This window comes from Manis javanica, chromosome 4 (genome assembly GCF_040802235.1).
Source record: "Manis javanica isolate MJ-LG chromosome 4, MJ_LKY, whole genome shotgun sequence".
Lineage (NCBI taxonomy): Eukaryota > Metazoa > Chordata > Mammalia > Pholidota > Manidae > Manis > Manis javanica.
The window spans coordinates 7,182,073-7,195,552 of record NC_133159.1 but is presented as its reverse complement, the minus strand read 5'-3'; the positions used below and the strand labels follow the sequence as shown (position 1 = coordinate 7,195,552).

The window sequence follows — 13,480 nt, the reverse complement described above, 5'->3', positions numbered from 1 at the left end:
TTCTGACAAATACCACGTGGCCAGCAGAGCCTAGAATATTTACTATCTGGCCCCTAGTATACATAAAAATATGAAGAAATTGAAAGCAAGTTTGGGTGTGGTGAAACTGCAGGACCAATGTATTGTGCATTTCTGCAGTGTTTTGAATTTTAATATCATGCATATAGAGCTCATGAACAGAAAAATAACATTACCCCTAAAGTGATATTTATATAGTTAATCACATGAAACACATGCTATTATGTTAAAGCAGGGGGAAGAAAAGATATCAAAGTTCATAATCAGAATTTTCACAAAAAACAACTACATAATTGATAAGTTTTCACAAATGCCTGGGTTACCTAACTGGTTTTCTTGGTTTCACTGGATATGGCTGGTAATTGTCGGTCTGCTTTTGTTATGTATCTGTATTCCTATTCTGTTAATGTGTGTATGCAATCTAATTAGTAGTTTGTTAAAACCTACCTATACAGGCTTATGTTACTCTACAAGAAGTTATGTCAAAGAAATAATCAATCTTCCCATGTTTTCTTTCATCTGCTACTTCTATAGCTTTTCTTCTTCCTTCCTAATTACAGTCCTTTAGAAGAATTCGTGCCTCATATTTAAAATTACCAAGTATCATAATTCTTCCAAGCGGTAAAGATACCTCAAGGCAAGTGCTGGGCACAGAAGCCACAGGGCATAAATCTGCAGTGAAGTAAAAAGCTAACCTTTTCAAAGAATATTGTTTCTCTCTCACTCACCAAATTTACATTTCCCTGTATGGCCCCGGAAGATGGCTGGTTAGCCAGAGACGGGTAAGATTCCTCAAGGGAGGAACAACCTAAGACAGGCACAGTCGCAGGGGGGCCATCAGGTGAGAATTTGGGGATCAACAGAGGTGAGGCTCAGAACCTCATCCCCCCTGCTTTGAGAGAAATCTTCTGCATCCGTGGATGTTTTGCTGCCCTTGTCTAGCTTGGATTAATACTTAGTCTATAGGCACAGACCTGATCATTTACACTTGCCCTCTTACAGCACTAAATTATGTTTTCTATCTTTATCTTGCATTTACCTACCACTTCAGCATTTTATTTAAAAAAAAAAATAAGGGTGAAATGTGGGATTCACATATAAATCAAGTATAAAAATCAAATGAATAATCATATCTGACTTGATTGTTTATAGTTCATGGTGTGTGATCAAAACCGAAAGTTTCTGTGATGACTGCCCTTGCACTGTTCACCATGTAAGAACTTATTCACTATGTAAGAACTTGTTCGTTATGCTTCAGAAGATTGGGCAATGTTGACAGGCTTGGGGTTGATTAATGATTGTGCATTGAGTCCCCTATACAGAATTTTATTGTTGTAAACAACCATTTGATCAATAAATATGAGAGGTGCCCTCTCAAAAATAAAAAAAAATAAAAAATAAAAAAACAACTACATAGGAAAGCTAACAGGCAACAGTCCAAGTGCTAACTGTGGTCGCCCCATACGGCTGGATCACAATTGGTTTTTCCCTTTTCCTTTTTTAAAAATTTTAATCACAAAAATTTTTTATTGAAATACAGTTGTTATACAGTATTATATTTGTTTAGATGAACAACATAGTGATTCAACAATTATATACATTACTAAATGCTCACTACCATAAGTGGAGTTACCATGGGTCACCGCACAAAGGTACTACAGTATTATTGGCTATATTGCCTATGTTGTATTCCATCCCTGTGATGAATTTATTTTATAATATGTAGTTTGTACCTCTTTATCCCCTTTGCCTATTTCACCTGCCCCCCCACCCCTTATATTTTTCCTTTGTTTCCTAAATTTGAATATGTCTTTATTACTTTTGAAATGGAAAAAATGTATATTTAAAAGAAATCTCCCAGGAAAAAAAGATTTTTAAAAACCCCAGAAAACTCAGGGATAATCCATTGCTTTTTTCCTTTTTTTCCCAGCTCTCAAGTATAGCTTTTAAAATTCTGAGCTAAGGTCTTGCCTTCTGGCTGACTTTAAATCCCACACTTGGCAATAAGCCCTTAGAAGGGTGGAAGGAGAGTATCTACCAAATACACCCAGATGTCTAATCCTTGGACTCAGTAATCCACCTGGAAATCATTCAATGAAACCAAAAACTATTTCCAGAGATGATGTTTAGTATATGATGACAGCTCTAAAGACAAAGACCAGTAAAACTCTTAAGTATCTGTGGATGGGGTTCATCCCAGACGTGATGGCACAGTCATGGAAGGAGTGAAAGGCCACCGGGGGGCCACGCCCCGCAGCCACGCCCCGCAGCCACGCCATGGAGACCCTACTGATGAAGGGTGAGCTGAATTCAGGACACCAGGTGGACACTAACCGAACGTTTTTAAACAACTCCTGGATATTATGTGTACCTTTTAAAGTTTGTATCCGATGATCTCAAATTGGGAGAAACTATGCGTGTGAGCATTACAGTCTTTCTGAGTTCAAGCTCTGAGGATTAGTTTAAGGTCAAGATGGTACCTTCTTGATGGCGCTGAGGTTGGCATTTCGGGACACAGGGAAGTTCAGATAGACTCCTGTGGGCAGCAGAAAGTCGACCGCCACGTTCTGACTCTCCTCCTTGGTCCAGAATTCCATGGGGCAGTCGACCCCCGGGGGCATCCTGCTGTTTCACTTCCCAGACCCCAGCTGTGCTGAAAAGGAAGCAAAGGCAAAATGAGCCACCCCAGGAGCGAGTCCCTGGAAAGGACACTGTGGGAAACAGGATGTCAGGACCTTGGACAGCAGGAGGCTCATGACAGAGGCACCCAAAGCTCTTCTCCTGATGGGCCTCATCCGGCCAGGGGTGACCGGTGGCTCCTGCTACCCCAGGCCACCCGCTTGGCTGAGCTGCCTCCCATCACAGGTGGGCACTCTGCATCCTCCAGGCAATGGCCCCAATCCAAGACACCAACAGACCCATTCCAAATTTTTTTTTCAGGAACACACATATTTGGGAAACCCCGCCATGGCCACTAGCTGGCAAGCGTGGGAATTGGCAGGATCGGTGGTCAGACAACCAAGGACTTGAGAAGGACCCAGGGCTGCAGTTCTTTGGAACTTTCTCCAGAAACCAGGTGGCTTAAAAATGGCTTTGGCCATCAAACAATTTGTTGAAATATCTCAGTCAGGCTAAAGCCAGTCCCACCCACTCCCCACGAAGTAACCAAATGTTACAGACCCAATTAAAGGCCTTTGAGTATCTCTCTCCCACTCCAGGTTACCACCCTCCTGCATTCTGGTTGTTTATAATTTCCATGACTTTTTATGCTTTCATTCTATTCATATGTATCCACAGATAATTTCTAATATTTTTGCACATTTTAACACTTTGTATGAATAATGAGTCTTCTGCAACTTGCTTTGGCCACTCAACAGAGATTTCTCAGATACAGCTACACTTCCTTGAACTCTCACATGGCATTTCACTGTGTAAATAAACGACCATTTATTTACCCTTTCTCTTGTTGATGAACCCTAAGGTTTGTTTCTACTCTTTTTGGTTATTACAAACGCTATGATATATATTCTCACACACATCTCCCTATGTACATGTCCGAATCTGGATAGGTGCTACCCAAGAGAAATATAATTTGAACTACATGTGTAATGTCAAAGTTGCCAGTAGCTACATTAAGGAAAAAAGTGAAAAAAAAACTAAAAATTAAGCTTACTAATATGTTATTAACCCAAAATATGAAAAATGTGGTCATTTCAATATGTAATAGAAAAATTGTCTAAGTGTCTGTGGATGGGGTGTGATTCCAGATGTGATGGCACAGTCTGGAGATATTTTACATCCTTTTTTTTGATATTAAGTCTTTGAAATCTGGTGTGTATTTTTTACACTTAGAGCAAATGGCAATTTTGAACACTAGAGTTTCATCAGAAATACTTCATATGTATGTAGATCTCATATAATTTACAGGAAAAAAAGTAGGTTCACAGACTCAAGTTGTTGCAAATATACTTAAAAGTTTTCCAATACATGAATTGGATATCAATTCTTATATCTGAATGAATTAAAATGAAATAAAATGCTTAAAAACTCTGTTGCTTAATCACACTGTCACGCTTCTAGTGCTTGTGAACTACGCGTGGCTGGTGGCTGCCACACTGGACAGCACAAGTCCAGGGTGTATATCCATGAGCGGAATTGCTGGATCGTAGGTATAACCATGTTAGTGACTACCAAAGTTAAACGGTGGTGCCCGTTAGCAATGGAAGTGCTTCCTTGTGCGTGATTTCTTTACCAGCTCTCGGTATTGTCAACTTTACTCATTTCCACCAATCTGATGGGCATGAAATGCTCCCTTGTTTTAATTTGCATTTCCCTGAATACTCGTAAAATGTTTACCTTCTGCAAATAGTCTGCTTTTAAACTTTGCCCATTTTTCCATGGGGTTGTCTTTTTCTTATTGGTTTGTAGCATTTCCTTACATACTCTAGACCAAATTCCTTTGTTGATTAAATGAGTTGAAAATGTCTTCAAGTCGGAGTCAACTTTTCATTGTGTTTATGTTGTCTTTTTTCTTTTTTCATTCATGAGATATTTATTAAAATAACACGTTTAGGGAAAAAAAAGCAATACAATGTATATATCATTACTGAAAATTGTATACCATCATACAAAAAATGATTTCATTTTGGGAAATTGATTCCTAATTTACAGCAAGTCTATTTTCAGAAATGAAACCACAAAACAACACAATCAAATTCCATCTCAAAGGCTGGCATGCTGAGCAAGGAATGTTCTTATTCATTGTAGGGGCATCTTCTTTCCACTGTCAGGTGCCAGGGCTCTGTGTTTTGGTATGACTTTAGCCCACTAAGTCATCAGCAGTAACGTGTTCTGGTCCTTTAATGACCTCTTTCTTCACTGTGGGCCTCAATTGGTCCTTCTGACCACATTCAATTAACTTTGCTCTTGGCACCTCTGAGATGTTCTCTTTCTCCAGCTCCTATCGACTTTTGGTTAATCGCTGCTCTCATTGGTGCATCTTTGTTCATCTTGCTAGCCACCAACACCACAGGCAAGAGCTGTCCCTTGGCAGTGACAAAATGACCCTTGCACTGACGACTGTTACCTACCACACTCTTCGGCTGCCCAGCCCTCTATGGTGGCTTTTTGATGAGCAGAAGGTTTTAATGTTGATGTAGTTGAATCTGTTCCCTTATGCTTTATCATTTTTATTCTTTAGAAAAAAAAATACTTCTCTACCCTAAACTAAGGTCACATCATCCTAGATTTAAATGACTTTGAAAAATAGTTGAGAGAAAATAATTCATTTAAGAGCCATCCTCTTGGCGGCTTTACCATTTGGACCCGGCCTCACTCTCAGCTGGATGCAGGAGCAGCTCTGAGCAGCAGGACACACACATCACTGGAGCTACCATGTTACCACTGTTGGAATCCACTTCCTCCGATTGTAAAACCACATCCTAGTTTGGGTTCCTCTTTCTGAGCATGGCAAGGTCAAAGGCTTTCTTTTTGATTGAAAATATGGGGGACAGTCAGAAATCCTGGAGATCCACTTACAATGCTTAATGTGTTTTGGCTGAGCTCGGGAAGTCAGGGGCCACTCAATCCTGAGGCTGAGTAAAACACATGTGGTGTGAGCTCCCCCAGGACTCTAGCCAAAGGGACAGGGCTCCAGACAAATGCACACCCGTTCCCCTGCCCCTTCGCACTACAGAAATGACACCTATGACTCCACTCACCCATCTGGGACTCAGGGAAAACACTTATTCCTACAAGAGGCAGACTCAGGATGGTGTGGGCAGGATAGAATCAAATGCCAGAGTCAGGGCAGAAGAAAGCAGGAACTCCTTTTCTTTGTGGGACCAGGGTGCAGCCAGAATCAAGACCCAACTCTTGATGAAGATGGGACTCATCATTCTGCAGTACCTGTGGGACAGAGCCAGCTAATTTGGGGCTTTAGAACTATGCATCCTCCACCTAGAACCATGTGAATTGGTACAGCCACTTTGAAGATCTGTTTGGCAGTATCCGCTAAGGCTGAACACACGTATGTCTTCCTGCCAGCAATTAATTCCACTCCTAGGTGTATACTCACCAGAAATATGAGTATATATGCACCAAAAGATGCATACAAAAGTGTCTACAGCATTGTTGTTCATGATAGCTCCAGACTGGAAACTTCCCAAACACACATCAGCAATAGAATGAAAAATAAATTGTGGTATCTTCTCCCAGTGGAATGGTATTTGGGAGAATGTGAATTAATAAACTACAAATACAACAATATAAATGCACCTCACAAAAATAAAGCTGAACAAGGGAAGTTAGGCACAAAAGAATATGTGCTCAAGATTCTGATTATATAGAGAACGCAGGCAGAACTGATTTATGTTGGCAGAAGAAGAGATGGTTTCCCCCTGGAGGAGGGCAGTTACCCCAGGGGAAGGAGAATGAGGAGCTTCTGGGTGCTGGCAATTTTTTTTCCTGTGCTTTTCTTTTTTAATTGATATAGAATCTTATATTAGTTTCAAGTACATACACAGTGGTTCAACAGTTACCCATATTATTAAATTCTTACCCCCACTAGTGCAGTTCCTACCTATTAGTCAACATAGGAAGATGTTAAAGAATCATTGCTATATTCTCCATGCGGTACTACCATTCCCATGACGAACCTATATTATTATTGTTTTTATATATATCTTTTAAAGTATCATTAATATACAATCTTATGTTGGTTTCAGATGTACATCATAGTGGTTCAAAAGTCTCCATGATCAATTTATATTGTGATTGTGAATTATTGTGCCCTTTTATCCCCCTCCCTGTTGAACTCGTCCAAACCCCTCCCCCTTAGTAACCATTAGTCACTTCTCAGGGTCTTTGAATCTAATGCTGTTTTGTTCCTTCTGTTTTGCTTTGTTTTTATATTCCACAAATAAGTGAAATCATATGGTATTTGTCTTTCTCTGCCTGGCTTATTTCACTGAACATAATGCCCTCTAGCTCCATCCACATTGTTGCAAATGGTAGGATTTGTTTTCTTCTTATGGCTGAGTAATATTCCATTGTGTATATGCACCACATCTTTATCCATTCATCTGCTGATGGACACTTAGGTTGCTTCCATATCTTGGCTATTGCAAATAGTGCTGCGATAAACACAAGGGTTACATATTATCTTTTCGAATTAGGGATTTGGTTTTCTTCAGGTACGTTACTAGGGGTGGAATTCCTGGGTCAAATGGTATTTCTAATTTTAGTTTTTGGAGGAACCTCCATACTGCTTTCCACAGCAGTTTCACCAATTTGCATTCCCACCAACAGTATAGGAGGGTTCCTTTTTCTCCACATCTTCATCAGCATTTGTTGTTTCTTGTCTTTTGGACAGTGGCCATTCTAACTGGTGTGAGGTGGTATCTCACGGTGGTTTTAATTTGCATTTCCCTGATGATTAGCGATGTAGAGCATCTTTTCATGTGCCTGTTGACCATTTGTACTTCTTTGAAGAAGTGTCTGTTCAGGTTCTCTGTCCATTTTTTAATTGGGTTATTTGTTTTTTGGGGTGTTGAGGCATATAAGTTCTTTATGTATTTTGGATATAAATCCCTTAATTTTCAGTTTCTTGATCTAGATACTGAGGACTTTTCACAAACTCGGCATACCCTCAATCCAAGTGGTTCAGATGGGTTGACTTCACTTCTGGCCACCAGAGGGGCCTGAAACCCAGGACCAACCAATCAGAGCCCTTGAACTTCCCCCCAGCCACAGGGATTGGATGGAAAATGGGAATGGGAATGGGAATGGGAATTAGGCCCAGCCAATCACTGTACATCATCTCAAGGCTATAGTGATTCCTGGACAGGCATGTGGATATCATGTCACTTCAGTGGGTTGTGACATCCTGACTTCTTTGGGTATGTCCTCCTAGGGTAGCAGGAAAGATAAAGAGTATTTACCTACAGCTGCTGGTGACCACCTGCTGCCCTTGGGGTAGAACCTGAGGAAAGACCAACATGGAGGAGAGCAGAGCTCAGCGTGGAGGGTACACGCGGAGCATCCTGTGAGTCTCTGGGTCCAGCCATGCCTGAAGCTACACCATCCCTGGATATTTTGGTTTTGTCTACTAAAAAATACCCACTGCCTTTTTATTTTTTTTAACTTAGAGCAGCTTGAGGTGGGTTTTCTGTCACTTGCAGCTGAAGGTATCTATTTCCACAAATGCAGTAGCACATTCCAATTTGGGAAGTTTCTAGTGTTTAGAAAGCTCTTTGCTTGGAAATCGGCCTGCCTCTAAAAGTCAACCCCTCTCCTGCGTGTCGCCATCTAGAGGCACACAGAGTTGTGGTGGCTCTTCTGCCGGATGATGGCCACGGTCCCTCTGTTTTCCCTACAACACAGGCTTTAGACTCTTTCGTCAAAGTTTGTACTCCGAGAAAACAAGATCCCAAAATGGGAACTGACAGGCCAACAAAGAAGAATGTTCTGGGAATTGAACTCCCATTTACTTGGCCTGAAAGTGTATGAGGCTCCCCCTGCCCCCACCAGAAAGTCCTTCGGTGGCCATATCACTGAGCTCATTAGTGGCTGACCCTCCAGACATTTCTCACAGTAAGTCAGGTTCTCCCAGCCTCTACAGAAACACAAATTTCCTGAATCTAAATATGGGAATTCACAATTATTGTCGGCAATTTCATTTCATGGAAATAACTGGCACTCACATATTACTGGATTTGATATTTTGTATATATGACTCAGTCTGAGATGGCTTACTTTATTCAACAGTATTTATTAAGTGCCAGGAGTCAGGCAAAGTGCTGGGGACACAGCGGTGAATGAGACACAAGGTCCCTTCCTTAAACCTCTACGAGGGGAGATACTGGTTCGCAAGATGTGGCAGGTAAGGAGGATGATCACGCTTTGTATCAACGTGGTCAAGGGCAGGGTGCCGGATGGCAGTGCTACAGAGAGCCATGCCCTCCACGGGGGGAGGCCAGGAAAAGCCCCTCCGAGGAAAGAACACTGGATCAGAGGACCAACATGAGATAAAGGTGGGACATGGCCACTGGAGCAGTGCGCAGGCGGTGAGATGGGGTGCTTGAAGAAGCCAGCAGGGGAGGGCACCTGGGTTTCACTCTAAGTGATGGGTGGCTCTGGAGGAAGTTTTAGACAAGGGAGCCAGGGGATCTGATTTGCATCTGAAATGATGCCACTGGCTAGGGTGCAGAAGGGCTGGAGAGACGCAGGCATGAGAGTGGGAGAGAGTGCGGAGGCTCCCGCCCCCAGTGACCCTCAGTGGGCCCTGCTGCCACACATCTGGTTCAAACCAGGAGAAGGAGAAGGAGCTGGAAAGAGGAAGGGAGTTGAGATGTATTTAGAGGCATAGGTGCATCAGATCAGGGTAATGAGGAAGTAAGGATGGCAGCCAGGTTTGGGACTAGGAGACTGTATGGGTGGTGGAATTGACTGAGACGGGCAGTGCAAGAGACCCAGGGGCAGTGAAACAGCCAGAGCTCCCTCTCAGGCTACTGCATCTGGCCTGCTCATTGAGTATCTCCGTGTCGACAGCCCAGGGTAGCGTCCCCAGTGCAGAGCTCAGGGGAGAGGTCTCCAGGGTCACAGAGATATAATCTGGGGTCAGTAAGCTACACACAGATGTGGAGGCGTGGGTGCAGGCAAGATGGCCTAGATGGTAAGCGAGGACCAGCACCACCCTCCAGGCACTAGGGTGGCATCAACCAAAGGTGAGCCACAAGCAAGCCTTCCTCGCCGAGCTGTCCAGAATCTTGTGGCAGACTTCTCTCTCTCTGTCCATATCTGAGTTGTTAATAAAATACCACAGGAAACTGGACAAGATGGGGCTCAATTCCTTTCAACTTTCCACTTCTGGGAAGCACAATTCACAGAACAGGTGTGTGGCAGCAGGGCCCAGCTGAGGGTCTGTCACGGGACCACACAGTCCTTTGGTTAAGTTGTCGGGGGGCGTTCCCACTTAGATGCACTTCCTCTGACTCAAGGCTGAAGCACAGCTTCTCCAGCCATGAATGTCTTAAGGCTCCGACCTCCTGAGTCCTGAGCAGCCAGCAGAGCAGTTTCTCCAAACATTTTGAAAAAAGCCTGTATGGATCCAATGGCCGGGAGTGCCTGGGGGCCCTCAGTCACGTCTAAGGGAGAAGGCAGGCCGGGGGCGCAGTGTCCCAGAGCCACACAGGCTTCCTGCAGGCCGGGAATGAGGCTGCAGTCCTCCTGGGCTGGCCGGCATGCCAGCTGGTGGCTTATCCCACGCTCAGGACTCCAGAAGAGCCCCTTTCATTCCTTTTGAAACTGCACCACGGTGGGGCTCTGAGCCGGTGTTTGCTGAGTCTGTTAAGACTTCCACATCTCCTCAAAGGCAAAATGTGGCTGACACTGACTGGGAGCTGTGGCCCAGCCTTTGTCAATGTGAAGACAGGCTCTTTGGCGCTACAGTCACATGCCCTGGGGAATGGCTTCCCAAGGGAACACGTGAGTCACTCTTAGCAGGATCTGTGCAGGGAGGGCAGCAAGGGAAAAAAGGGAAGCTGTGTCCTGATTATCCGAGCGATAAACATCCTCCTCCCTGAGGGTGCCGGGCAAAACGTGCCATGCCCCTTCACACATTACTCTAGAACAAGCCTAAGGTGCCCCCAGTTATTCCTATGAATCTGTCTACAGAGTTCTTTTAACTCTAGGACAAAATATCTGTCCAACACCTGGATCTCAGGGCCAAAGTTACAGCCTGAACAGCCCAAGAGAAGGCGCCTCAGAAACCTTTAGAAGGTGGTTTCACACACAGTCCAGGTATCCACCACCAACCCAGGCAGGGGGAAAGGAGATGGGCAGGATAAAGGGCAGGGGGCCGCACAAGCTGGCCTCCTGCACTGCGCTCAACAGAGCGGAGTCCACACCGGGCCTCTTGACCTGGGTGTATTTTCAGGCACTTCTCAGCCTTGAAAAGCCCCTGTAGTCAAGTGTTCTGTTTCCCAGCCACTCTCCCACTGGGAATGAAACGGACACTTCTCCTATTGCCCAGCATATATGGAAAGTGAGTACAAGCGGGCACCTCAGAGGCCAAGTCCAAAGGTGCTTTACCCAGAGGGCTCACTTCCCAACAAGCTCCTGGACGTGCACCTTAAAAGGAGCTTTCTAGAAACCACCTCCTGCTCTGGCTGCCAGGAAAAGCCCAGAGATTCTTCAATCACCACATTGTCCTGGAGACCCTCAGGAAAAATAACATGAAGGGCCCCTCCTGGGCCCAGAAGGCTGCAGGCCCCAAGTGCTGTTCATTCATTCAGCACATTTTTTTGTGTGCTTCAGGGAATATGCCCACCAGAGGAGGGATGGTCCATCCCTGCTCTTAAGGAGTTTTCAGTCTAATAGGAGAAAAAAAAAAAAGAAAAAGAAAAATGAACAAAATGATTTGAGATAGTAAAAGAGTTAGGATGTCATAAAAAAGGGCTCGCGGGGAGGTTCTTTGGATGGCAGGTCAGGGAAGGGACCTTAGTCAGGGAAGGTCATATTGGAGTTGAGGCCCAAAAGAAGAGAAGGATCCAGCAAAGATTTGTGAAACTGTCCTACGCAGCTAGAATGGGAAGCGCAAAGGCCAGGAGGCGGAGACCAGGTAGCTGGAGCCACAGGCCAGACCAGGAAATGCCTGGAGACGCAGTGAGGCAGGCCTGCAGGGCCTTGTAGCCTAGGTGGGGCCCAGGCTTTGTTATTGTAATGGCAGGTCATCCGAGGGTTTCAAGCAGGGGACTAATAAGGCCTGATTTTATACTTTACAAAGAAGATTGTTTTGGCTGCTATGAGAAACATGGAAGGGAGTGATGCAAGAATGGGAGTGGGAATCCAATCAGGCGAGGGCCCCAGGCAGGAGCTGGTAGGGCTGGATTAATGAGGAAAGCTGGGGCCCTGCCAGCACAGAGCACCTGATCCTCTCTCTGAACAGCGGGGGAGCAGGTATCCCAGCACCCTGGCCTTGACGCTTCCTGTCCTTCAGAACCTTCTCAAAGAGCTGAAGCTACAGACCAGAAGGAAAATGGAATAGTCTGGGCTCAAAAGGCAAATTTAGAATAGATGTGCCTGTCTTCCAAAATGCAAAACCTGTCGTAGGACCCACTTCAGTGCGTCTCCAGAGGAGGCCTGCTCTAACAGCAGCCCCTTCACGGTGCACCACCTGCCCCAGTGTCCAGGGCAGGAAGAGTGTCCCCCTCCACTGCAGCTGTCAGCCACAGCAAAAGGGGGTCTTGCAAATCCCGTGCAGGTGGGAAATTCGCTTTCACCTATACAAAGCTACTGTCCAGTAGTGGGCAGTTTGCAGGGACATGTGTCCAAAAGGGAATGGGAAAGAAATTTCCAGAAGCCAGAGGCCAAGCCAGTAGGACATCCTGAAGACCATGCCAATGACTAGGAAGGAAGGGCTTGTCTGGGGGCCTGAGGCCCTGAGCTCCTGCTGCAGGAAATGGATGAAATAACAAGGGGCTCCGAAGTCAGGCAGAAGGCACCCCACACCTCAGTGGAAGGTCAGCTGAGGACATGAGCTGTCCTCCTCTTTGTCTATCCATTTCTGCTTCCTTAGGCGTTTATTTCTTCTTGTTTAACTCACCCATTTTAAATGTGTCTCCCCCCTTGAGGCCATATGATCAACTTTTAATCTGAATATTTAAAAAGGAAAGAAGTCCTCAGTGGGGGAAAACCAAGAAAGACATCAAAGAAGAGAGGTGTGGATCTCTAGAAATTCTGTTCTATATGGAAAAAAGAAACAAAACAAAACAAAACAGACATCTGTTGTCATCAGAAAAAAAAAGGGCCCCCCAAAATCCTGTCCTAACTATCTCCTATGATGCTCAGTTCATGGCCTATCCAAGGGGAATCCCGTAACACTACACATCAAGATCAAGAAAGATCCATGGTCTCAGATCTGGTCATTTTGGGAATTTCAGAATTGTCCTAAGGAAGCAATTCAAAAGTTAAAAAAAAAAAGTTGTATGAACAAAGATATGCAGTGTGGTATTATTTGTGAAACTGGCAAATCATAAATAATAAGGAAATGACTAAGTAAATTATCAAACATTAACTTAACAAGAGTGAATGTAGGCATAACAATGACACCTGTGCACAGCACACCACATTGTAAATATCCCATGTTAAATGAATCCAAAAATGCCCATACCTTTATCATGAGAACATATGTTTGTGGACATTTCAGAAAGCATAGAGAAAATGGAAACAGCGATATCATGGGTAGATATGGATGTCATGATAATGACTCTCAAGTTTTACTATCTCTGAAAGCTATGCAAGCACAGGATTTTAAAAATTAATTAAAACTAAAATGTTCACAGCCAAAAAAAATATATATATATATATCAGTACCTTGACCTCCACATCCAAACACATCATTCCACCTTCAGTTGTTTCTTTGGGTATTTATGTTTCTAAATAAAAGGCTTACTATTTAGAA

General features: G+C 44.1%; 1 protein-coding gene and 1 pseudogene across 14 annotated transcripts in view; both read right to left on the bottom strand.

The window, feature by feature from the left end:
* PIK3CD (phosphatidylinositol-4,5-bisphosphate 3-kinase catalytic subunit delta) overlaps nucleotides 1-13,480 on the bottom strand; it is a 62,059-nt gene that overhangs the window by 11,402 nt on the left and 37,177 nt on the right. For 13 of the 14 annotated variants that reach the window (XR_012129974.1, XM_037000140.2, XM_037000144.2 and 10 more), the window contains one exon: nucleotides 2,499-2,671. Coding sequence is in view for 13 of the 14 variants with exons in the window: in XM_037000140.2 (XP_036856035.1) it covers nucleotides 2,499-2,639 (141 nt within the window). In the remaining variant the exon portion in view is untranslated. The remainder of the gene's footprint in view (nucleotides 1-2,498; nucleotides 2,672-13,480) is intronic. The other variant, XM_073233150.1, reaches the window with a different exon arrangement.
* LOC108390367 (transcription and mRNA export factor ENY2 pseudogene) lies at nucleotides 4,741-6,260 on the bottom strand (annotated as a pseudogene).